The following is a 25,591-nucleotide window of genomic DNA, read 5'->3' as shown; positions in this document are numbered from 1 at the left end:
TAATGTCATGTCAAGTTAATGCCACCACAAAGTCCACGCTAGTACTTTCACATGATGTGCTTCTGTTCTGTTATCTGTGTGAAATCGTTTTATACTGCGTTTTTTTTGTGACAGAAATAACGTTGTGTACAAAAAAAAACCCATCTGTGTCAAAATTAATTAATATTGTATGTCAGGAACAACCACAGAAAGTTTTGTTACTGAAATTTCGACCAAAATTTTAAAATAATTGCAGTTATCATAATTTAAAACGCAACAAAGAAAAATCAATAAGGCCTCAGCACCACTCAGTGCTCAGGTACCAATAATTGAATGAGTGATGGCTGAGTTCCATTTAGTTTCCTCACCATCATCAGTGTGATCAGTAACACCTGTGCTCTTCCTGCTACCATGTTAAGAAAAAACTAAGCAACCCCCCCCCACACACACACACAGAAAATGTTTGTAAATAAACTTAAGTGCAGGTGAAATTAACTTCAGTCCTTTTGCTGCTCTTGTGTGTTTCTTTAGTAAAAATGTCCAGTGTGAAGATGAATTCATGTCATCACCCGATGAGGAGCCTTGTGATTCTCCTGCCCAGTTTTCAAGTGGAGAGGTACATATGAGTCTGACTAAAGGGGAACTCTGGCCTTTTTGTTTGACCTGGGCCCTATGTTTATAAATGTTGGTGTGTACATGAAAAATACTTACAAAAAAACCTCAGCCTTGAGGGAGCAGCAAAAAAGACAGAACACAGCCATTGTGCACCTCGACTGGACCGATTCTGAAACATTTTCTAAGTATTATTCATGTGCACAACCACATTTATAAACATAGCTTCAGGTCAACGAATACCAGAAATCCCCTTCAACAGCTGAAACGTGAATAAAATTAATCGGAATACTTAAAAGAAACCGTGGCTATGAGGACTTATAGGCCCTAATAAGCCACAATTGTTCTCTTGTACTAAATATGTTGTCAGAAACACATAAGATATTGCCATTGATTTAGAAATCTATAATATTTAGTTCATATTTTGACATACGTAGGACGCCATGTTTTCCGCGCGCAATGCACTCTGGGGGCGATGGCGTATGGTGGTTGCACTTGGTAGAATAGCTATGGATGCTAGTGTTTGTTGATGTGCTTACAGTTGAGTAAGCTTACACATTGTGCTGCTTTTGGATGCATTTTCCAGTCAAAGGGCAACAAGGGGAGTGATGTGAGTTTGCACAGGGTCCCGAAGCCTGCCAGTGCAACCTTGTGACGACGCTACTCAGAGTGCATTGCGACGTCAACAACAATGGCGACCTGCGAGTTAAACTATTTTTACACATTTTATAAAAACAAAGACATCAAGAAGGTTTTTTATATCAATTTATTATAACTGATACTAACATTTTATCTTTTAAGAACTACATGTCTTCATAGCCGGGGTTCTTTTTAACAGTTGATTTAAGTATTTGTAATTTTTAAGACCATGATCTGGTTCCAGCTTCTCTCTTATTTATATTATTGTAAACTGAGTTCATATCATTTCACCATTTTACTAAAGAGAATGAGGAAAACAACGAAGCTTTCAAGAATGAAGTCGTAATATTAGGAGAGAAGGTGTCATACTGATGGGTTTGTGTTGCTTGTGTGTTTTGAAGATGTCGGATGCAGCTCGTCCAGGTCAGCGGACGATGACCAAACAACGTGAGTTGCCTTCACATTAGCAAAGTCCTGGAAATCTGCATTGTGTGATTTAACTTTCAGAACTGAAATCATTCACTTATGTATTTTTATTTTAAAATGATTTCATACACAGACATTCAGGATGATGGGGAAGAATACAGCACATCTTTAAGTGTGGGAGATGGACGCTACCTGGTGGACTTGGGGAGGTATGCTGATGTAATGCTACTATATGACCCTGTATTCATCTGTATTGGCACTTTTACACCATTACAGTTCTAGCACGACTCAGCTCGACTCTTTTTCCAGTAGTGATAGTACCAGGTGCTTTTTTTGAGTGAGCTGAGCTGATACTAAAATGTGATGTCAACAGACTGCCGGCCACTGATTGGTCAGAGAGTGTCATCACTTAGTCATGAGCGTGATGTCCGACAGCAATCAAACGATCAATGCCAAAATGTAGATCAGTTACAAAGACTTAAAAATCAAGAAAACATGTGTTAATCTCCAATATTTAGCAAGGAAATGTCTAAAATCACAACATTTAACAGAGCATTGTGGTGTATTTAGCAACAGCACTGCTGAAAACTGGCGATCGTGAGCTGAATCGCAACCCGATCGGCCGTATTTCAGTTCAGTGACTGTGTCAAACGGAGTCTGTTCTCTGGTCATAATGATTCAGTACACTGAAAACAACTGATTTGCCCGCTACTAGTTTGTATCGCAAATAAAATAAGTTTCGTGATGACGAGAGCTGAAGCAATTACTCGATTAATCGATTACTAAATTAATTGTCAACTATTTTGATAATCCATTAATCGGTTTGAAGCGTCTCATGATCAAATCAAGATTTCTGATTGTTTTAGCTCCTTTTTTAAATGTGAATATTTTCTTTGTTTCTTTGCTCCATATAACAAAGAAATCATTAAAAGGGTTTTGATTTGTTTTTGGTTTGTGGACAAAACAAGACATTATTCATTATTTCCAGGTTTGACAAACACTGATCAACATTTTTTAACATTTTCTGACATCTTGTGGACCAAGCGATAACTCAATTAATCGTGAAAATAATTGACAGATTAATCGATTATGAAAATAACCATTAGTTGCAGCTCTAGTGATGACCCTGCTCATGTTGAGCTATACTATAGTTTTATAGTAGTGGAAAAAAAGACGTGCCTGGTACCAAGCCGAGTAGAATAGAGCCTAGTCGTGCTAGAACTGTATAATGGAAAAACGCCTAACAACAGAGCAGACTTGAACATGTCATGTGAATGACGGTTGCCTCTCTTTGTGTGACTCCCTCAGCTCCTCAGAGTTCATTGTTGATGAAGAATGTCTCCTCCAGCAGTTCAGGTCATGCCGCAAATGCAGCCAAGAATGTAAAGTTAGAAAACGCGTGGAGGGACTGAAGCTCGTGCTCACCCAGGTGTGCTTTTTCTGTGCACACCGCTTCACGTGGACTAATCTGTCGGACAACGACGACGACAACAATGACAGCGATTTCTAGGTGAACTGAAAAGACGCAGCCCACGTGCCGAGGTCGGTGAATAATACAGGACTGTGACTGACGGATCAGACAACTGTGTGGTGAACACTCCGCTCACTTCAGCAGTGGTCTGTGGTTAACCCTGCGAGGATGAATGTGAGCACACTTCCTGTTTGAGTTTGCATGGATTGTACTGTGTGTGCTCTGTGTACCACAACACTTCCCAGTTCAGTTGGTGGTGCACTTTTGTTTTGGTCAAAAGACACACCGTAGGAGATTGTAACCATGGAAAATTCACTGGTGTACAACTCGGAAGCTCAGAACGAGCAAGAGAAAGGCTCTCTGAAGACGTAAAACGCTACACGTATGACCCGGCCACAACAAAACTACGTTTGGATCATTCTCCTTTTGTAGTTGTTTTGTTAATTTCCTTGTTTTAAGTGATCTTCCTTGTTCCTCTTTGTTCAAAATTGCACAGTTGCTTGATAAAATCATTTGTTTTAAGTCTGTGAGCAATGTTTAACTTTGTCAACAAGCTTGTCAGAAAATAGCAGACTGATGTGAATGGAGATCATGAGAAACATCTCAGTTGCTGGAGTTAAAGCAGATAGATGCCTGTGGATTTGACAGAAACAAATACATTGTGGTATGTCCATCTTCTAACAACTCCCCTCCTTTTATTATTTGAGGCCCCAGTGTAATCAAGCAGAAACTAAATGACCAATTAGCACAGGTATAGTTGTCAAACCATATGATTAAAAGTTTCCATGCTCCAACACACCTGATTCAAATACATTTGTCGTTATCAGGCTTTTGCTGTGCTTGCTGTTGAGCTGGCCATTTGAATCAGGTGTGCTGGAGCAGGGAAACTTCTAAAACATGCAGGGCAGTGGGTCTCCAGGACCAGGATTGAGAAACCCTGAGGGATAGTTAAAGTTTTTACACCTTCTCATCAACTAAATGTGCAGCTGGGACACAGATACTCTCAATGATAACTTGTGAGTAATTTTCTAAATCCTAACTTGTGAGTAATTTTCTAAATCCTATGTTGTGATTTACTCACACAACAGCTGTAGTGGGAGTGAGCACTTGGCACCATCTAGTGGACTGAAATGTCTGTCTTTCTTTTCAAAAAGTTTGTTTGTTGGTAACCAGTTAAATCGATACCTGGTGTCTCAAAAGTGATATGATACCGCCATGCAAAAGAATGCAATATTTCACTGTATCAACTTTTACCCCCGCCCATAGTTAAAATGTTTAAAATACAGTCGCCTGACCCTCAAGGAAATCAGTTCAAATGTGACATGGTGTAACCTGAGAAGACGAGGGAGTCCACATGTTTAATGAGACTATTGGTCATTACTGTTTATTGTTAAACATTGCAAACCTGTTGTTGACGTGATTGTTTAGCTGTGAACGGGGACATCAAAGAAAGCCTAGCATAAAAAGTAACTAAATAACAAACCAGGACTATTCAATTACAAACTCAGTTGGGCAGAAGAAATCTTAGCTGGGCTTGACATTTTCAGCCACCAGTAAGGTGATGACAAATTTAAAGCCAGTGCAATTGTAATCTGAGGTATGTCAAAAAGTGCATAATAATAATAATAATAATAATAATAATAATAATAATAATAATAATAATAATAAAGAACTAGTAATAAAAATATTTTGGTCATACCTGTGTTTGTCATATTTGACCCAGGTGAAACAAACATGCATAAGATCAAAAAGATTAGCAATAGTGTTTGTTTCTCTTTAAAATAAGATAAACATATGAGCCACAAACTTCTGAAAGTGTCTTTAACAGAATACACAAGAACTAACACTGCCATCGAACCTATCAGACTACAGTAGGAATCTTTGAGGACAGTGAAAGTGTTTCTCTAGTTATTTCTTCAGTTGTTAATGGTGGGCTACTAATACGTTGGTGATCGGCCGCATGTGGCCCTCGGGCCGCCATTTGAATAGACTGAACCTAAATTCACCGTCCTGGTAGACGAACCGTCGTCGCTTCTGTTCGGCACTATATTTTCTCAGGGTATCTCTACGCCGCTCTAGATCAACTGAAGAAAGGAGTGCGTGAACAACAACACCAATCAGAGGATTTAGTGAAAAATGGTGCGTATGTGTGCTTTTCCGGGTTGCGGTAACAAAAACGTGTCATGGTCACCTTACAGGTTTCACCGTATCCCCTTACGCGATACTGACTGCACAAAAATGTGGCTTGTTGTCATGAACGTCGCCGCGGACACTCCGCGTTCCGCACTGAGACAACTCCGCGTGTGCAGCGCTCACTTCAGTGAGGAGGATTACAGAGAACCGAGGGCTAACGAGCGGGACCGACACGTGCTGAAGACCAGTGCTGTCCCCAACAGTCGGGTAAGACACACTCCTAACAAATGAGCTAAATCACATATGAAGGCCGTAGTGCGTTTTCATTTTGTATTTGTTTTTCTGTATTGCCAAAGTGTTGTCTGCGGCCCTCTGGTGGGCCCTGCAGGTACTGCATGTGGGCCATGTACCCATTAAAGCTCCAGTTTGCAACTTCTGTCACCAAAACACTGCTAGTGTGTTTTGTAAATAAGACATAATTAAAGGGCAAGTTCACCCATTTTTCCCATTTGGTCAAATGAAGAGTAAACTTAAAATCCATAAGATGATGATGTGTCTGATGTTTGAATAACACATTTATCTTTGGAAACTAGTAAAAAAAATTTTTGGTGAAGCATATGTATACTAAATTTTTCATTTTACGTCTGTCCCAAAGGTTATCATGACTGTTATTTAATATTGAATCTTATAGACTTGTGTATTGATCAGAGGAATGTTTTTAAGTTTTTTTTGGCGAAAAAAAAGATATACAGAATTTAAATTGGGCTGCAGCATTTAAAGTCTGGCTGGACTCGGCCATTGTGAGGGTACATTGTCTGTTTTTTTTGGTTTGTGATTGAGATGTTCTCTCAGAGGCCGAGTCTGTTTGCAGTTTTGCTCAGGCTCAAAGATGAATCCACTTGATTTTAATTCATTTTCAGAATCAGTTCCCCTTCCATAAAGCACCAGATAAAAAGCTAAAATAACAGAAAATCTTAAAACATTCAAAATGTACTGTTCATTTAGATTGTTATGGGTTTATTCAGTCAGGTCCTCTGTTTGGGCTACACGTGATTTCTTTGTGGTCCCAGTTTACAGCAAAACAATGTGGAAATCTCATTGGTGTTCTGCCTCGACAAACAGACCGCAAATAGAATGCTGACCACGGTATGTCACACTAGGACTGTGCTTAAGTACCTTATACACCCCCCACTTCAGTAAATTGCAAACTATCCCTTTAAGGTTCCTGCAAGTTAAAAACAATCAACATCGATGTCACGTAAGACTGATTATCATCGCCCCCTGGTGATCAGACAGCACAACACCAGGTGAATCAAAATGAAATGACAATAAAGTTAAAAAATAAATAATCTGCTGACACGGTTAAAATGTTATAGGAAGACATCACACGTGGGAATAAAAATCTTGAAGGTGACATTCATACTAACTTTGCATCGTTGGTCCCTATTTTGGCAGGCGGAAGAATATTTTTACACATTTCCTGCTATTGTAACAACACAGACTGCACAGTGAGGGAACTACTTTCAAACAATCTTAAAACCATGGAAGAGAAGGGGACTTGGTCTAAGGTGTGTTCTAGTTCAGGTCTAGCAGCTCAGACGAGAGGAAGAGTTAGCTGTTTGCTACATATTGAGTGTTCCGTTCATTATTAATTAATGATCAGGACTTGTTTAAGTTCTCTGTGCCTGATTTTTTTTTTTTTTTCCTTGTGCAAATCTTTTGAAGAAAGTTGCCTGAGAAGATGGTACTATTCAGATCTCCGTGTGCCATACCCAAATCGGACAGTTCAAAAAATACAAAATACATCCAGCCTCGATCAAGAGAATCATAAAACAGCACTGCTTGCGCGCTCAGTGCAGATAGCTAGTGTTGTACTGGAAAGAAGCCGCGTGCATCCGATTACGCAGCCTCTGGACCTCCAGGTTCTCAAAGTAGTCGTCTTCGTCGTTCTGGACAACGATTTTCTGCAGTTCCCCAATCTCACGCTCCATCCTGGAGTGCAGCTCTCGCTTCATCTTCAGCAGCGCCTGCAATCAATTTAAACTAATGAATATAACATCTTTGTCCAATCAAATTTGAACATTATTGTTTAAAGTGAGTCCTATTGTTTGACCCAAAAACAATCAATGGCATTCAAGAAATTCTACAGATTTAAAACAAAAGACCAACTCTACTGCAACATGACAAGTTAAACAACTGATGAAGGTTGAGGGAGAATCAGTGACGACTCACACAGGTTATCAAGCGTCACCTCATGCTACAACTACTTGATCAGTATCAAAATAATATTCAACCTGACTAAAGGCTTTATCTGACAGTTTACAGATCTAAGAAATAAATTAGGAAAACCTGATTCCTGCACTGTACTCGATAAGAAACAAAAGTTGAACAAGTATTTGACAATCTGACAAAAAGCCACAGATTTCAAACATATCAGCGGTCTTGATTCCGGAAACCTTTCGTTGTACATTTACCTTTTCTTGAGCTTTTTTCCGAACCTGGAGCTCCTGTCGCTCTTGTGCAAGTTTTTCAGACAGTAGTGAAAACTGAAAAAGAAAAAAGATATTGTGTCACTTGAAATGCTATTTAAATCTGCTACTTTGAGTCCTGAGTTGACACAGTTTCATAGTATAAGTATTACCTTCTTCTATGTGGTAACATGGTTTGCCCCTTGTTTTTTGGTGTAACATATTGGCACGATCTTGTGATCAGCAATGCTAAGTTCTTGCATAGACCACACTGTGTGTGTGTGTGTGTGCGCATCACGTACTTGGTCTTTGTAGTAGTTCTCCATGGACTTGATGTGATCCTGGTGTCGCTTCTGACGTTCCAGTTGCTGCTCCTTGGCGTAAGCTCTCTGTTCCCTCAACCTGACTTTCTGCAGCTCTAAACCTTCTTCGAACAGATTCCGAAACATCTAAACAGACAACACACATTCACAACAAAATGTCACCCAAAAGACACAAAACAGAATGATACTGACACCCACAATGACAAGTAAAATAAACCAAACAGTCAGAATAGTAATTCTGTTTACTAAAATACATCACCTACAATAGACTGTTGGCAATTGGACATTTCACACTGAATATTCTTAAGATGATAGTGCTTTGAAAATGAATGTTTTTTCAGTTGTGGCCTTAGTCTTCGAAGTGTGGTACAAAGACGTGTGTGGCGGTTCATCACCCACCTGCTCCTCTTTGGTGCGTGCCCTCATCAGTCGAGCGCGGTGTTGGACGTGGTAGTCGTTGTGATACTTCTTGGCACGGGCCACTTGTTGCCTCTGTTCCTTCACTCTGTTTTGTGTCGACTTCTGCTGCTGGATGCGCTCCTTGAAGTCCCTCTGAAGATCAAATTTTAGCAAGCTTGTTATGACAAACAAGACTCCAGTGGTTTTCTCTTGTATGAAAATTCCATCACACTTTAAACATCCACTGTAAGACAGTAGATTACGAAACGTGCTGGACTGCAGATGCTCACCAGACGCCTCTTGTGGTCCTGTTCCTTGCTGACAAGATCCACCAGCAGGTCATGTTTCCTATGTGCCTCTTCCAACTGGAAGAGAAGCAGAGATTCATATATCCATCAGATCAATCTTATATTTTACAGGGCATAGACCTGCCATTGTACGTTTCACTTTTAATGACCGCCGTCCCACCTCGTCGGTGCGTTTGCGGCGCTGGCGGCTCTGATGAGAAGATGTAGCGGTGTGGAGTCTGTCCACCTGCTGCATCTGCTGCTCCCACATCCTGCCCAGAACCTGAGGGGTAATGTGGAGGTGGGGCAACTCCTCCAGTAGCACAGGGAGGAGTTCGTTCTCCTTCACCTTCACTGGAGAACAAAATGACAAAATAAACACCAGAGGCTCAAGGCTGTAGTGAACAAGTAGTGTGTAACATTTACTGTTAAAAAAAAAAAAAAGGTCTGAGAGGCCAGTGGCCCCCAGAAATCTTCAAAAATCAAAAAAAGTCTGGACACAAGAGTATTGTACTGTGTGTGTGTGGGTGTGTGTGTGTGTACTTTCACAATCGATTATTTTCTCGATTCATCGATGAATCGTTTGGTCCATAAATATCAGAAAACCTTTCAAAAATGTTGATCGGTGCGTCTAACCTGGAAATGATGATGTTCTCAAATGTCTTGTTTTGTCCACAAACCAAAATGATTAACTTTTAAATGATTTATTTGTTATCCAGAACAAAGAAATGAAGAAAATATTCACATTTAAGAAGCTTGAACAATCGGAAATCGATAAATTGTTTCAGCTCCAATTTGGTGTTTTACAGATGCAGGTCAACTTGTCGGACATGCCACAAGAAACACTCAGAAGCACAGGTGAGTCTCGTCGCTACTGAGGTTGGGGGGCTGGACAATTTTGAGACGATATAGAGTTGCAATTTTGATATTGCGATATAATAGTTAAATAGTTTTTGAATGCTTGTTCATCTTTGGACAAAAAAATGTAATTGTGCCTTGCCATGTATTTCAATTACCAGGCAATCAAGTAAATTCTGAGATGTTCCCTCGAACCACAGAAAAGTGAGTCACAGCAAGTAACGTTGAACGGTTCCCATTCCTCTTATATTCTGAACCACACAGATTAAAATGATGCAGACAGTTGTGAGACTGAGTATGTTGTTAAAATTCATTTGATAACGTTGCACCAAACCACCATAGTTTTGTTATAATTTGTAAAAATCTTTTCTGATCCATTGCAGACAAACTGCACAGTACATTGTTGACGAGGAGGCCATCCTGCAGCTGATGAGTAACTGCCCAGCGTGCGACAGAAAGTGCCGCTGCCGCAAATTCAATCGCCGTCCTTATTTCGCCGTCTACCAGAGCTGTTATTACTGTGATTATCAGCGCAAGTGGGTCAACCAGCCTGAAGCTAAAGACACAAAATTTCAGAGGGCACCAAAGAGGAAACGTCGGCCAAAGAACAAGGTGCCTTTAGAGGACGACGCTCAGTCGTCACCTTCAGAGGACGAGGCTCAGTCGTCACAGCCCGATAAGTGTGTGAAACCCACGGCCCACTGGTGAAACAAGGAACAGTCGTGGCACAGTCGTGGCTCAGTCCTGGATGCCACTAACACATATATGTAGTTGATATTGAAACAAGTTTCAGATTTATGTTACGTTTTGAGGACAAAAATTATGAAAATTTGCTGCAGTCTGATTGGTAGCATTGCATCACTCACTAGTGGTGAGACATGCCATTATGTTGTTTGTTGTCCCAAAATATAGAGGAAAAATGTTTTGTATATTTTGTATATTGACCCAAAGTTTTGTTGGGTAAATATACATGACTTACTTGATGGAGCTTTCCTGTGGGCCTCCTGCCGCCTGCGTACTGGGGCTGTTTGAGTATGTCGCTGTGGCTTGTGCTGGGTCTTCTTTGTAACTGGGGACAGCCGGGGGGCTTGGGAAATATCCTTTAGTATGGCCTCTCGATACTCTCGCTCCTGCACACACACAACACTCATGTCTGTTAATCTGTCTCTGTGAAGACATTTATTGATTGAATGATGTTCCCTTCTCAACTATAACAGTAAGAGCCTGCACTCTGTACCTTAACTAACTCTGTCAAATTCTGTGATCATTTGAATGATGGGACCGAAGGTTGGTCTTGTATATTTGCGGTTATGTTAAAGTTTGAACTTTGATGGTTAAGTTAATACCCTTAGATTATCACTTGTTTTAACAACAAGGCAAGTTTGGGATAACCAGGCATTTACAGGTCATGTAAAATATCAGTGGACACCATTTGTTATGCCTGATTTAGCATTTTTGCTGTAAATGCATTAAAACTTTGCATTTTTCTGAACAAATGTTTGCCTTCATCAAATGAGTCTTCTCTTCAAGGGTAAAAGCGAATATCATTCATTTAAACGGGGGAAGGAGTTCACGCTACCAGTAGCATAACAGACTCCACATTTTTGACTTACAGCTTCCTGAGCTTTGAGACGTTCTTTGTCTAAATTTGCTCGTTCTTTGTCTTCATATCTTTTTAACTCCTCCTCACATGCCTTATTCTCCAGATACTGGAAAAAAAGAGACAAGGAGACATGAGGAACAGCACATTAAAATATCAGACTGAGGATAGAATATGCATTTCTGAAAATATATATATTTTTTGTACAGAAAAATATATCAACTGCAACTTTAAACAACATTTTAGGCAGTGAAAACCCTTTTTGAATACTTAAAGTGTATTATTATTTACAAGCAGGTGCAGATTGCTTCATAATCTTCCTGTTATGCATCAGTGTAGCACTAAAAACTATTAAGCATTCTGCAAATTACAGTCAGTTGTTAGAAAGGAGGAAGCCATTCCTAAATGCTATTTTCACATGCTGTTATACAGGAACTTCAATGATTGTGTCTGTATACTCATACTAACCAAAACGACAGTTACGACATTTACCTTGCTGTGTTTTCTGTGAGACAGTCTGTGTCGTGCCTCTCCTCGCCTTGAATGCTCAGAGAGTGCGAGGTTTGTCTGCCGTCCATCATCCAGGCTCAGGGCTTCTGCCATCGCATTCTCCAACTGTTCCTGCTGGGAGCAGCGGACCCGTGGAGGGGAGGGGGACAGGGAGCGTGTCCGCTGAGTTGACTCAACGTCCAGTGTTCCTGCTGTTACAATTCAGATACGTTCATTCTTTTTTAACCTGATTCTACTTTTACAGTCACATAGGCAAAACCTCAAGCAGCCTAAAAACTTGAGCACGGTTCACATCTTGAAATACATTATTTTCTATGAAGATGTACGTCAGTCATGTACACAAATGAGAACGATGTGGTCAAATGAGCGTTTGTCTTTCTGATCATCAACACTAAGCTGACGTCTATAAATATCTTTACTTTTAAATAACGCAGCAGGTGCTTTTTAATGCGTCTCTTGATACTCCAATTTATTAATAAATTGGAAATTTCAGATCGTGTTCACACTAACCCAAACACACAGCACCATGGCCAGAAATGCTCAATAGTTCAGTCTAACCAAACGAATCAAGGCTGAAGCGAATGTACCCAGAATTTATTCCAAACAATGTGTTTAATGACCCTTGGTTATCATTTTTATTCTCTACCTGTGTGTTGTTTTGGAATCTTGTGACACTCCATGACACTGTCACTGTGGTGGGACTGCTTGTCCTCTCCTCTGACCTCACTTGACTCTCCAGGTTCTCCCAGAACACGTTTAAGCATCTACAGGAAATACAGGAAACAACAGAACATTCAATTAGCAAACTAACTATATGCAGTGTATTATCTGATGGCTGCAAAGCCATTCCTGTGTCTAGATTTAAAAACAAAAAAAGCACCGTATCAAGTTCTTCAAGTCGATGGGACAGATTTTCGGATATGTGATGCAGCTCCTCTTCTGCTTTTCTGTTTCTCTGTCTGCGATATGACAGAGGATCCTCTAACTGGTTCCTGTTTGGAGAGATGATGCCAAAGACAGACATACAACAGATGTTGTAAATCAAAAAGGCACATTACAACATCAAATAATTACATCTGATTCAACATCGCGTCTTCTACCGGTGTTCTGTCCTTTCTCTGTGATGCATTCTTTTGTTCTGTAATGTTTGTGAATAACTCGGATCATCCTCTTCATCTTCTTCTTCTTCTTCTTCAGTGTCTGAAGGAGAAGGGGTGGTGGGTGCCATCTCATCCTGCAAGGTGAGGAACAGCACATCTGGCTGGGTGCGGAACAAAACCCTCCTGGGACCTCCATTTAATGGCTGAGAGAAAACGAGAACAAATTCATTTGGTAAAGTTACAGCATTGACGTTTTGTTTACTGGCAATTGGCATCCATGATGCTGCATTTCTGCTTGTTTTTCAAAGACACCTTGTGTGACACCATCACAATCTTTTATTTTAAGTAGTTATTTTCACGGTAAGTCGTGTATTATATACGGATTATATACGGGGAATCTGTTGAAATGTTGGAAAGAGTCTAGATGAGCAAATTGAAATCAAGTACACCTAATATGATCATATTTTGTATCATCAATTGTTTAACACACTTAAAACCAGCCGTGTCTGCAGGGAGTCAAGGTTGGAGTAAAATCAGTGTAAGATGAGGCATGTTGCTCTTAATGCTCTTTTACCTGCAGTGTCTCCTCCTCCACGTCTGACCTTGTTCTCCGTTGACTGGACACAGACTTCACACTCACAGCTGGAAAACACAACATCAACAATTAAAAGTGAATCCATTCAACAAAGACATTCAGTTGCAACAACTTCCTAAACCCCCAGCAGGCTTTTTATATATACATTGAATTAATACACTATTTGTTGATTTATTATTATTATTATTATTGTTGTTCACAGTTAAAGGTTAGGGTTACATGCTATTTGACTTACCAGGTGACTGGCAGATGGAAGGAGAGTGAAGACCGTTGCAAACAATGGTCTCGCCTACTGGGATCTGTGTGACAGGGAAAGGAAGAAAATGACAGTGAGGAATAGAGAGGAAAGTGAATTACAGTAAAGCAGAGAAAGGGGTGAATAAAATCTGCAACTTTTCTGGAAAAGAAATGTAGACGTCGTGACAATGGAGATGGATTATAAAACAAAAAAAAGCAATGCACCTCTGTAGGTTTGAGTTTAATAGCTGTGGATATACTGTCAACTATAAAAGTAACTTGAGCCGTCTGTGGACAAGCAGCCACATGACAACAGACTGTTGTGCTTTTCAGGGCCTGGCAGTAAGTTGGTATGGTGAGGTGTCAGTTTTAACTGGCTTCAGTTTTTCTTTCTCTAGTCTTTACTACATGTTTAGTGTATCCGTGTTAGAAAAGAACAGTTTAACTCAAAATATACTGTCACACTGACAGAACTCAAGACGTGAGCTTGTTGTCCACTTCAATAACCCTGGGCAATGTTTACAGTAACACGCGACACAGTTAAGGTTATGAGTTTGCTGTCTTTACTGACTCAACAAAAAGTCACACAATTGTATTTAGTGTATGTAGCGACTATAGTTTATAATGTAAATTTAAGCAAGAATTAAGAGATGATTAGCATGACCTTTAACATTTGTTGGAACAGAACATATTTCAATCAAAAAGAGAACAATTATCAACAGCTGTGACCCTGTTCAATAAAGTAATTCCTGAAGTTGCCTCATTTGTTTTGAATGATTCAACGTGTCATGTGTAAGAGAAAGTGAAAGACAGACCCAGAAACATTCTTGCAATGTTGGCACTTGACTTCGTAATATTATCTTTTTACTGCTGCAACTTTGCATGTCCTTTTATACCGCATGATATTATTAACAGCTACGCTGACATTAAAATGGTTCAACTTGAACAGACCGTCTTTTACAAACCTACCTCTGTAGTGACAGGTGCAGTTTTTCCCTCTGTGAGGGAAGCAGCGCTGGGGAGCTGGACGTGTGCGTGTGGCTCTGTGTCAGAAATGTGGGGATTGTTGCTCTGGCTGGGTGGCTGCAGAGGGATGGCTAAGTGCAGTGGTTCAGTCAGTGGAGCATCCAGGGTGTCCAGAAAACCAGGGGTAGTGATAGCATCCGAGGTTTGTGGTGGGACAGCCAGTCCTTAAGACAATAAGCATTATCACAGTTCCACCATAATACTTGATATAAATGACTGTTACAGGTAATATGGTACAATGTGGGTGTTAAATGATCTGCCTATTGTGCAAAACACTGACTGGTGGTGCTACATTGCCTCAGAACATCTTTGAGGTTTGCGGCAAAGACTCGTGAGTTGTTGGGTAACTACTGTAACAACTGAATCGAAGTGTTGAAGTGCATTGCATAAAAAAACACCTCTCCCCTTGAACCCTTTAATTTTATTGTGACATGTATTTAACAACACAAATAATAATAATAAAAAAAAGATAACTATCACTACTGCATAAATATTATACCCCAAAACAGTGTCACTGTCATTAGCAGAAGTATAGAAAAGGTCTGTGATTGTGTGTCTTACCATCTTGGTTGCCTGTAAATGTGCGAGCAGAGACTCCCAGCCCAATAATCTCACTGGCTGAGCCCATCTCCTCACAGTTCCAGGAATGGAGGGAATGTTTACTGGACTGGGCGGTGGACCTGGAGGATAAAGGCAAAATATGAGCTTTCTCTGATTATTTTTTTTTCAAATGGCTTCAAGTTCCCATTTTCTGTTTTCCAGATCAAAGACTTGGCTAAGATCGAGTCATGCAGTGATGCTGATAAGAGCAATGCAGTCTACTTTGTACATAGACAGCATAATGTTGACACCATGACAACAGTAGTATTGACTTAAATGACTAATAACAGAGCTACTCTGACACAGACTGGAACAGTGGTCCTTCTGTATCACAGTAATAAAGAGGCTATTTATATAATTCAAGATGAAGTGCCTCTAAAATGTGAAAGGCACCACTACTATATTTAAAATACTACTATATTTCATCACTTTAAAGCATGGTTCTGATATGTTTCGAGATGGAAAAATACATATAAACGTATTTATGATGCCGCATGAAATTGTTTGGGGGGACGAGTTTGAAACCTTATCTTTAAAGAGTATGAAGAAATGCAATGGCACTGTCACAACCTGTACAAAAAGCAAGGAAGAAAAATGTAACCACAAAGACATCTCAATATTTACACTTCTGCTTAGAAGTTAGCTTAGCTGGCTGTGTCAACAGGATGTACAGCCTGTTACAGGACACTGAAGACACGGTCAGAGTCATGTTGGGGAAACCAGTCTTTCAGGAGTACATCTGACCTGGTATTACCAACGTTTGCCCTATGAGCCAAGATGTGTGTGTGTATTTTTTTTCTTTTTTTTTTAAAGGGGAAGTAAGATTCGATCACAAGTACTTACAGGAGGAGACAAATTCAGGAAGCATTTAAATGTCAGATGTGAAGAGATAAATTTAGTCTGCCAGGACAGATGTTGGTACTATTATAGTCTAGTAGAAGTTCTTACTCTCCAATGGAAGACAAAGATGCTCCCTCCACTTTAGTCTCTTTGTGCTCTGTGGCATTGTAGATTGTTGACTCTTTATTTTCACATGGAGCATCTTCACTGAGACTGTGACTCAGTTCCTCTGGAAAAAGGGAGGGAGAAAGTGAAATGTATCAAAAAAGCATCATATAAAGCAGAACCTGTGATTATGACATGTATTGACCTCCATGGAATTTTTAAAAAGGAGAACAAACTCACATTCAATACTGAGAAAATGTCAGTTATGTGTGTCTAAGAAAATGAATTCTTAAAAAAATAATCATAAAGGTATTTCAACAAGTTACACAATTACATTTCACAGCTCATATTTATTAACTACTGTCATTAACTACACATTGCGATTTGGCTCAGGTCTGAGGGAAGGGCCAGTCACACAAAGGCATCCTCAGTTCTACTACATGAAGATGGCCGACTGTTCCTGCACCAGCTGGTCTTGGACTGGGTTTAAGGCACATTATGTCCAGTTCATGCTGGAGGACAGACAGGCAATCCCACATCAACACTTCTGTCTAAGTGAGTATAAGGGAGACAGGCGAACTGAGAACAGATGCTGCTAAATGCTGCAAGCCTTCTAATGACAAGAACTGTATGCAATATTTTGCTGTGAACTTTTATTCTTACTTAATTGACATTAGTATGGTTCTATCCTTTTGAGCTGCTAAGAGCATAAATATTAACAAAAATTATTTTGTAAAATTGAAAACAGGTAAAAGAATAAGGTACAAATTTGGAGCATCAGATATTTTGCATGTAAAAATTGAGCAGCCTCACATTTTCAAAATTACCCTTTGTTTAGCAAATCATCTATTAAGCTGAAAAGGAGAAACAAACAATCTACTCACCACTATTCTGTGAGTCCTCGCTTATCTCCTCGTTAAGGTATTCCAGGAGACCATCAAAGATCTCCAGAAGGTTCTTGATGGACTCTTCGTCTGCTCTGACAACATTTTCTCCTGCAAACACACAGCCAACCTCAGCATTACACTTAGTACGCTATACGTACTAAGAGGGGGATTGGGAACTCTCCTATGAATCCCAAAGTGAATTTTCCACCATATTTGTGTCAAGTAAAAGTTATGCATTTAATAGTAAAACATTGCGAGACACACATTAGCACATTTAAACTTTTAAAGCCATACATGAAGACATTGTTGTGGATATAGGAACACACCGGTAATGTGAGACAGGCTGATCTGAAGGTAATCCAGAGACAGTGAATCAATCACAGACTGAACGTTATGGATGTCATCCTCTTGGCTGCATGGTCCTGCAATATAATCTAGACACACAAATATATGAAAAACACAAAGCATGTAAACATGAGACCACATAGACAGTGAAAAGTTGACAAACGTTCAACCAAGCAAAAAACTGTAAAAGACACAAGCATCAACAAAAACTTAAGGAAGAATTTAGGAAACACTACTCAACAGTATCATGATAGCATGGTCTTTGTTAGCATTCCTTTCATACTGAGCACAATCATGTTATGTAACTGACGCAGGCAAAGATTTACTCAAATGAATATTAGCTTTGCACAATCAGCAAAGATACATTCAGGTTTTGGTCTGTCGCAGGAACAAAAATTTAGTGATTAACAGTCAAAAATCAAGCACCAATGTCAGTTTACTGTCGAGGAGCAAAGAAGCCAGATATTGACACTTAAGAAAAGCTGGATTTATTCTTATACAAAAATGCACAGACTGATTTGTCAATTACCACAATAGTTGGTGATTAATTCAGTAATAGTCGTATCGACTTACTGTTGCAATCTGATGATTATTGATTGGTGTATTAATGTTGGCTGATGTTATAAAACTGTTAATTTTATGAGAGACATCTAAAAATACAGTAACTTGCTCAAAAATGTATTCTGACATTCTGTAGGTCTGGATCTTGGTTCTTACCTGGAACTTTCTCCCCCAAGATGTTCTCATACAAAGCAATGAAAACATTTGCATCACACTCCGTCACTTTTTTCACCCTCAGGTTTATGTGACACTTGCTGAACAGATCATTTGCCACGTCAACCCAATCTGTAAACAAGAAACAGAGGAAATAATCTTACTCGTGTCCACCATCGTTTACCATAAATTGATTTAATAAATGAACATAGTACTTAAAGAGTATAAAGGGACACGATCCTGCATCTGTTAGTTTTTTAGTCATAAAGCAGGTTCCTCCTGGCATAAAACTTCAATTCAATCTTTTCATTATATTACATTACATTACATGTCATTTAGCAGACACTTTTATCCAAAGCACTTACAATGTAATTGAGTACAATCAGCCAGGGGTGGAGTCGAACTTGCGACCATGATGTCTTTCGCACACAGGGTACCAGTCTTAACCACTGAGCAGCTCCACTATTAAGTATTATAATAACACTTAATTTTTAATTTTGGAATTACAGACAAATCCAGAACACATACACACAACCATAACACCGACAACAGTGTGGCTCAAAACAGTAATAGTAATACCAATAATCAAGACAGTGTGCTCCACTGTCTTCATTATTGTCATTGTGGCATAAGTATGCTTTTAAGTGTTTTACATTTTCTATCAATATGATGACTAAGGATTAACATAAATTATATTTGTTGAAGTGATTTCAAATGTATGTTTTATTTGTTTTCTTTATTTCATATGCTATTGGAATGGTAATATACATTTCATTTTCTTTTCAGTGATAAGCTTACTAGCTATCTTGGTTTATAACAGAGACCCTAAAGCAGAGAGACATTAACGTCGGATATTTGTTTAGTATATTAGTATAAAATTTAAATAGTTTGTATTTTCGACAGTTATCAAATGTTCCTTGTCTGAACTTCACCGGTTGGTCAAAAGTAGCTAGCTAACACTGCTAGTTGGGTCTGTTTTTGTTCACTGAGCTTTTGTTTATGGAAAAACAGTCAACTGAGGGCTCTAAAAATCAAAATGGCAAGTGTGCGTGAAACGGATTTTGGCACAGCTGATACTCGGCTTATGTGACTTCAGGAAACTTAACAACGAGCATGCAGCTACATGTTAGCTTAGTTACGTGTCGTTAGCTTTCTCCTGACCGGAGGACACAGTCTCGGTCGTCTCACCTCTCTCTCCGTCCTGGGGTCCCATGAAACAGCTATCGACGCAGAGCAGCTGAAGATCGTAAACATCCGACAGGATAAAAAAAAAAGAAAGAAGAAGAAATCTGTTATAATTCAGACTTGTGGGTCAGAAATGGGGTCAGATGATGTGTTTGGTGGGGCTTAGTGTACACACAGAGAACAACTATCTACTCTCATTTCAAACTCAAGTCTTGTTTGATTGGGCGTTACGCTCCTTCTTTGTTTCCGGAAGTGTCTTGCGATTGGCGCGTACCGCCATCTGCTGGTGAGATTGTGTATGTGCGCGTTCATTCATGAACAATTAAAAAATCAGTTTGAGGTGTAATACTGCCCTCCACAGTTTGAAGCAAATGTACCTTTCATCTTATCACGACGCAGGCAAGGTGCAACATCTAAAGTATTAAGTGTGTGCACTGTATGAATGAGCAGTGTGTCACAGGAGGTGGACAAACTAAATTTAAAGGAGAAAAACAAGAGCCCAAAAGCTCGGGATATTCTTTTTTTAATTTAACAAAAGAGTCGCCAAAACTTCCACAAGAATATTGTATAGAATAGAATAGAATGGATGTACTTTATTAATCCCAAACTGAAAAATGAAATTAGAGTGTATGATATTTATAGAGCATTTTACCACATTTATTGCACAAAGTGCCTTACAATATCAAAATGTAATAGTCGTGTGATTCATCGCTGTGGTAAACACAACTCCACAGTGTAGGCTTTATTGACACCGTGAGAAAAATCAAAGCCATACTTTAAAAGTAATACATAAGCAAATCATTAGTCACAACAGGGACCGTGTATTAACAAAAGCTACATTATATTATATATACGTGAAAACATTGTTAATACAGTGTACATTTATTACTGTTTAAAAACCAAAGCCAGCATATGTAACAGAACCCTAAATGCAGATAATGGGAATTCAATCATGATAGTTTTTAATTCTTTAAACCTGTATTATGTTAACATACATTTCTGACATGAAAAAAGCCCATCAAGACACATCAGCTTCTGTCTCTGTGTCTATGCATTTTAACGAACCACTGTCCCTGCTATCAGTCCAGTGGGTTTAGATGCAGAGTTATGAAGCCATCGTCTTTTCACAAATCCAAAAATGTTTAAAGGCACATTCTTGATCATTCCAGCTGTTTTCATGTACAAAGAACATAGTGTCTCCACAGTCTTCATTTCTTCCTTCATTGCTGTTGGGTTCCCCAGCAAACCAGAAGCTGAAACCAAAATTAGAATTAGACGTTAACATGCACCATGATATTTCCTGCTGATGAAGCTTCCTGAAAACTCATAAACCACAGAAATATGTGATGTTGTAACAGATGCCTGCATGGCACCGATAAGCAGTTCTTACTTACGTCTAACTTAATACTGAACATGAGCAGAGTCGCAATACAAAAAATTATTTATAGCCCGTTAGTAAACACCTATGGGCCTTTTCCTCTATGGTCCCAGTGCACCTCGACTCGCCTCGCCATGGCATGGCACAGTTTAGGTTGGTTTTCTCCTGTAAAAATAGTACCTCCTTAACGTGGGCAGAGTCATCACTGCACGGCTGCATGAAACACACAAAGAGTGACTAGTGATTTTGTAAGCAGTTGTTTCCAGTGTAACTGCATCATTAGAATCTGTTAATTAAAACTATGTGTTCAGTACTTCCTCCATGGCCGGAGCACAGACTCCGTCTGACACTGGACTGAAGCACAGTAGCAGGGTTTATGACACCGCTTGCCAGTCGAGATCAGCAGGGCTGTCGCTAAATACACCAGACTCCTCTGTTAAATATTGAGATTTCTGAATACTTTGGGTGTCATAGTAAATGAAACACTCATGGGATTTGCTAAGATGTGTAAATATCAGTACATATGTTACTGGTGAAAAGTAAATGAAGATGGCACACAAAAAAATGAAAAGAATTCAGGCTCCCCTGAAAAAAAGAAGCCTATTTCTTTGGAATGATTCAGCTGCAGCTCTAAACTGCAAATGTTGCATTGCCCGGGAATGGGGACCATAGTTATTTAGCTAAACGGCCCTAAAACGTTTCCTATTCATTCTCTATGGTAGTGCTAAAGTATGGTAGTATTGTTTTTAAAAACAATAATATTTCTCGATTCAAAATGAGGAACGCTTCACGAATTTGCGTGTCATCCTAATCAAAGTACAACATGATCTCTGCAAAGTTTGGTAAAATTAGAGAGGTTTTAGTACAGAAAGTACAGACAAGGTCTCATTTGGCCCATTTTGGCAACATCTGTGCCATTTGTATTTTCTCATGTATTAAACTACTTATTTCACTATTATTGTTCAATAAAACAGTTTGTGGCTTAGTATCAAAGTTCCAGCAGAAGTCTACAAATTTTCCATTCCAAAAATGAACACCTGGTGGCACGATTGAGCTGTGTGTCTCTTTGCTGGCCTGTATCTCAGCGAGGGATGGGTCTATATGAATGTTCGACATCTCGTTGGCTTTCTTACAGCCAATAGAAGGACGCTGTCGTCGCGAAAATTTGATTGACAGTTTTGTTAGCCAATGAAAAGCAGCAGTACGCCCAGCTGTGACGCGATTGGCTGCTATGGTCACGTCCATACTTATATCAACTAGAGACACCCGGAATGTTTTGAGTGTAACACAGGAAGTTCGTTTTCACTGAAAAATCTACTTTTCACGGATAAACATCAAAGGTCAGAGCACTTTTACAGTTGTTGTTTGGCAAACCGATTTCTGTTGTCTTTATTCTTTGGCCTTTATCTCCGTAATGCTTTGTTGTAGACTGCTTTGACTTATACCGTCAGAAACCATCTCAGCTTTCATTTTGGAAAAAGTGTTGGAACGTTAGATCCAGAAATGCGGCGAGTGGGTTAACGCAGTGGTTCCATATGCAGTTTGATACTTGATTTAGTTGTCATGTGTCTGTGTTTGTCACATTTATAATAGGGTTCAGGGGTTTACCTTTCACCTGATGTTGTTCACAAATTCTTTTCGCAGAACCTCTCATGGTCCCCTAATTAGGGGACCTTCGGGTTTAAAGGACAACCATCTTTTTATTCAGTATTACTAAATAACATTATGATTTATGCAAAAAAATTTACCTTTGTCTCAGCAAAGTTCCATCCACCCATTTCCACGTTCCTTCTGTCTCTATGTCAGTCAGTCCAATCCAGAAGGACTGTCTGAATAGCCTGGTGAATTCCTTATAAACAGAAAGAGATCCACACAGATAAAAAGGTCAGCTTCAATTACTACAAAATGCTGCTGCTCGTACAACGATGAAGACCAGAAAGAGAACACACAACACAGATATTGAAGTTTTAAAGGTCTTTGTCCTTCTTATCTTTCTAATTTGCTTTTATCCCGCCCTGTAGAACTCTGACGTCTGCTGGTTGTCGCCTTTTAGTTATTGCAAAAGTTAGAACTAAGACCCATGTTGAGTTGTGATTTTCTTCCTCTTTCTGTAGAACAGCCTTCCTGATTTACTCTTGAGTATTTTCAACATTTTATGCTATTTCTTACATTCACTTCATATTCATTCATTCATTCATTCATTCATTTTTATTTTTTTTTTGTTGGTCTATTTTTTATTTGGCTTATGCATTAAATTTTTTAATAGGACTATTATATAATTTTCTGTTGATTTTGTATCGGGGATTATTTACAACCCTTCTTCTGGTGTTTCCTCATTTGCAAACTGGGATTACTTTGTGTAATAGGGTTGGGTTTATGTGAAGCAATATAAACGAAGATTGATTGATTTATTGAATGAATGAATGAATGAATGAATGAATGAATGAATGAATGATTGAAGTAGATGTGACTCTCATACTTACATGTTCCTCTTTGCTGTTGACAATAATCAGATCTGCACCTCTCTGCAGACAGTCATCTCTACTGTCTTGCCAGGAATTTTTAACAGAAGAAATGTAATAGACACTCTGATTGAAATACAACCATCCTTGGTGGGTGTAATGATCTGCTAATAATGACAAAATAGAGTCAATAGAATTTTTACATTGTTGTTACTTTTATACCTCAATGTCATAGAGTTCAACTTTACCAAAGGTTTTCAGCTGCATCTTGGACTCGTCTCCGTCTGTGTGAGCAAAAAGATTGACTTAAATTGACTTTAGGGCACCGTGCAAAAGACATTGTCAATGTCCACTGGGAACAAGTGCTTTTAGCAGCCATATTTACAGAACAGTATAGATCAGAATTGGTTTTCCAAAATGTTTACATTCTGTAATCATAGATACACATTTGCAGTTCATTTACTGCCCTTATCTGTGTACAGTTCACCTAAAACCTGGTGACATCTAAAATAGGTCTCTGAAAGCTAAAATGTTGTCTGAAAACTACTTTTAGCCAAAACATGTGACTAGGTTTAGGTTTTTTGATTAGTTTGATTCTGACATGGAGCAGCTTCGGCTCACGTCCTGATTAAGTGACTGATCATCTTGGTCTTTTTCCCCACGTGGCTTTGAATTCCAGCTTATTTTAAAGTTGCATATACCCCACAAAACAATTAGGTGTTTTCTAAAAAAAGTGTGGCACTGAATGACGACAGACTTCCTCTCTTTTTCTCTCTGCCTCTATGCCTCACTTCAGCTAAGAGTACTATGTATTTCTGCTTCCTGATTCTACTATTTTTTCATCAAGGCAGAGATTAGACCAAGGTAGCACATTTAAAATGTAATAATTTTGGCGATAAAGCCCACAAAACCACAGTAATATGGAACAGGGTAACATCAGTAAAAGGCAACAAATTAAAACGTCCCATTTTCTTGAATGAAAATAAGGATTTCAGGAGTGCTGGAAACATTTTGGTGAATGTAAGAACATTACCTTAAATATACATAGCTCTTTAAAAGATATTTTAATACAGAAATGTTACACATTTGACCTTTAATTCCACTTGAAAAGAAATAAACCATGATTCAACAAGAAGACCTTATTACTTTCTTTCTCAGTAGCATGACATAGCTGCACAACTCCAGTTACTTAATAAAATTCAGAAAACAATATGATCTTCACTGTAAATGTTGCTACTCAATGAGGACAGCCAGTTTCAGTTTCTGATTTTGTAATGTCCATTTGCTGAGTTTCAAATAAGTCACAGGAAAATAAAAAAAGAGGCAACTCACAGAAAGCAAGACGCAGGGAAATGTTGAGAACAGCTTGTAGGATACACAGGAGTCCGAGGGTCACACCAACCACTGTGTAGAGGTTTCTCTCTGTGAGCAGATATCACACATGGAATATCAGCATTATTAATCAAACAGGCCTGACACCGTATTAGACTCTTTTCATGTCTACAAAGGTTTCTTCATTTCTGGGAACAAAAGTAGTTTTGTTCTCAGACATTTTCTAAAAACACTGCCACCCTTAATGAAGAGTTGTTCATAAAAACAAGGACTGGTACTATCACACCATTCAGAATCTTTCAACCTTAAAGTTACTTACTATTGTTCGAAGCATCAAAACCAGCTCTGCCATCCATGATTATCTCAGACTCTGTAACTGCTACAGTAACAATAAGCAGAACTCAGAATAAGTATATGTACATCTGTTCACTTCCTATTCTCTTAACAATAAGTATTTCAACATCAGACCCCTTACTTCTTACTTACATACTACTTGTTTTTAGTGGCTCTGCCTGTCTGTGTTTCCGCACTTGCCAATATGACCAACAGAGGCTGGCAGGGGCTTGTTTTGCGCGAGTGGGGTGAAAGTCTGCCGCTTTATCCTCCACAGAAGGAGCGCGGTGCTGTGCCAATCTCAGCCTAGGGGTGTCCACGGTACACCTGGACAGTTTGCATCACAGGGCCACATATTGAGACAAACAACCATTCACTCTCACACCTATGGTCAATATAGAGTGCCCAATTTACTTAAACCCCCTATTGCATGTGTTTGGTCTGTGTGAGGAAGCTGGGAGAACCCACGCACACACAGGGAAAACCAGCAAACTCCATGCAGAAAGGTTCCACCCCAGGTTTGAAACCCGGGTCTTCTTACTGCAAAGGCAAGAGTGCTAACCACTACACCAACTGTGTGGCCCCTAGTTCAGCCCATACCAGTATAAAACCTGACTGACAGAATTGAATTGAATCATCCTAATTGCCACATTCACCTCACTTCAGTCTCCCGTGCCAGTTTGTTCTGTATCTCCATATGGTAGTGCCCTGGCTTCTTGATGCAACTCTGCTTTTTGAGATTTTTTT

At 39.3% G+C, this 25,591-nt stretch overlaps 3 protein-coding genes across 7 annotated transcripts; 1 reads left to right on the top strand and 2 right to left on the bottom strand.

Moving 5' to 3' along the window:
- The first annotated feature begins 5,034 nt into the window (after positions 1 to 5,034).
- Positions 5,035 to 11,091, top strand: LOC131467166 (THAP domain-containing protein 1-like). 2 transcript variants are annotated; one of them, XM_058640911.1, is made up of 5 exons: positions 5,035 to 5,223; positions 5,326 to 5,527; positions 9,547 to 9,595; positions 9,757 to 9,799; positions 9,979 to 11,091. In XM_058640911.1, the coding sequence occupies exons 2-5, from the start codon at positions 5,366 to 5,368 to the stop codon at positions 10,301 to 10,303; spliced, it is 579 nt and encodes a 192-aa protein (XP_058496894.1). In that variant the 5' UTR covers positions 5,035 to 5,223; positions 5,326 to 5,365; the 3' UTR covers positions 10,304 to 11,091. The 2 variants fall into 2 exon arrangements, with proteins under 2 accessions (XP_058496894.1, XP_058496893.1); XM_058640910.1 differs by having other exon boundaries at positions 5,037 to 5,527.
- LOC131467164 (centrosomal protein of 95 kDa-like) lies at positions 6,252 to 19,564 on the bottom strand. Of its 3 annotated transcripts, none has more exons than XM_058640907.1 (21): positions 19,343 to 19,564; positions 18,158 to 18,286; positions 17,422 to 17,529; positions 17,093 to 17,203; positions 16,212 to 16,332; positions 15,225 to 15,343; positions 14,607 to 14,827; positions 13,636 to 13,699; positions 13,380 to 13,447; positions 12,806 to 13,008; positions 12,586 to 12,697; positions 12,352 to 12,469; positions 11,688 to 11,896; positions 11,209 to 11,304; positions 10,575 to 10,725; positions 8,919 to 9,091; positions 8,741 to 8,815; positions 8,451 to 8,603; positions 8,031 to 8,177; positions 7,735 to 7,806; positions 6,252 to 7,287 (listed from the first exon to the last, which is right to left on the bottom strand). In XM_058640907.1, exons 1-21 carry the CDS (start codon positions 19,365 to 19,367, stop codon positions 7,111 to 7,113), a joined length of 2,652 nt encoding a protein of 883 aa, XP_058496890.1. In that variant the 5' UTR covers positions 19,368 to 19,564; the 3' UTR covers positions 6,252 to 7,110. The 3 variants fall into 3 exon arrangements, with proteins under 3 accessions (XP_058496890.1, XP_058496891.1, XP_058496892.1); XM_058640908.1 differs by having other exon boundaries at positions 11,688 to 11,893; XM_058640909.1 differs by lacking the exon at positions 11,209 to 11,304.
- A 325-nt stretch (positions 19,565 to 19,889) lies between these two features.
- On the bottom strand, positions 19,890 to 25,064 carry LOC131467240 (CD209 antigen-like). Of its 2 annotated transcripts, none has more exons than XM_058641034.1 (7): positions 24,998 to 25,064; positions 24,831 to 24,890; positions 24,512 to 24,601; positions 23,428 to 23,463; positions 23,201 to 23,346; positions 22,466 to 22,566; positions 19,890 to 20,592 (listed from the first exon to the last, which is right to left on the bottom strand). In XM_058641034.1, the coding sequence occupies exons 2-7, from the start codon at positions 24,865 to 24,867 to the stop codon at positions 20,445 to 20,447; spliced, it is 558 nt and encodes a 185-aa protein (XP_058497017.1). In that variant the 5' UTR covers positions 24,868 to 24,890; positions 24,998 to 25,064; the 3' UTR covers positions 19,890 to 20,444. The 2 variants fall into 2 exon arrangements, with proteins under 2 accessions (XP_058497017.1, XP_058497018.1); XM_058641035.1 differs by having other exon boundaries at positions 23,201 to 23,343.
- Positions 25,065 to 25,591: the final 527 nt, after the last annotated feature.

This window comes from Solea solea, chromosome 10 (genome assembly GCF_958295425.1).
Source record: "Solea solea chromosome 10, fSolSol10.1, whole genome shotgun sequence".
In the NCBI taxonomy this organism is placed as follows: domain Eukaryota; kingdom Metazoa; phylum Chordata; class Actinopteri; order Pleuronectiformes; family Soleidae; genus Solea; species Solea solea.
This window is presented reverse-complemented; position numbering and strand designations above follow the sequence as displayed.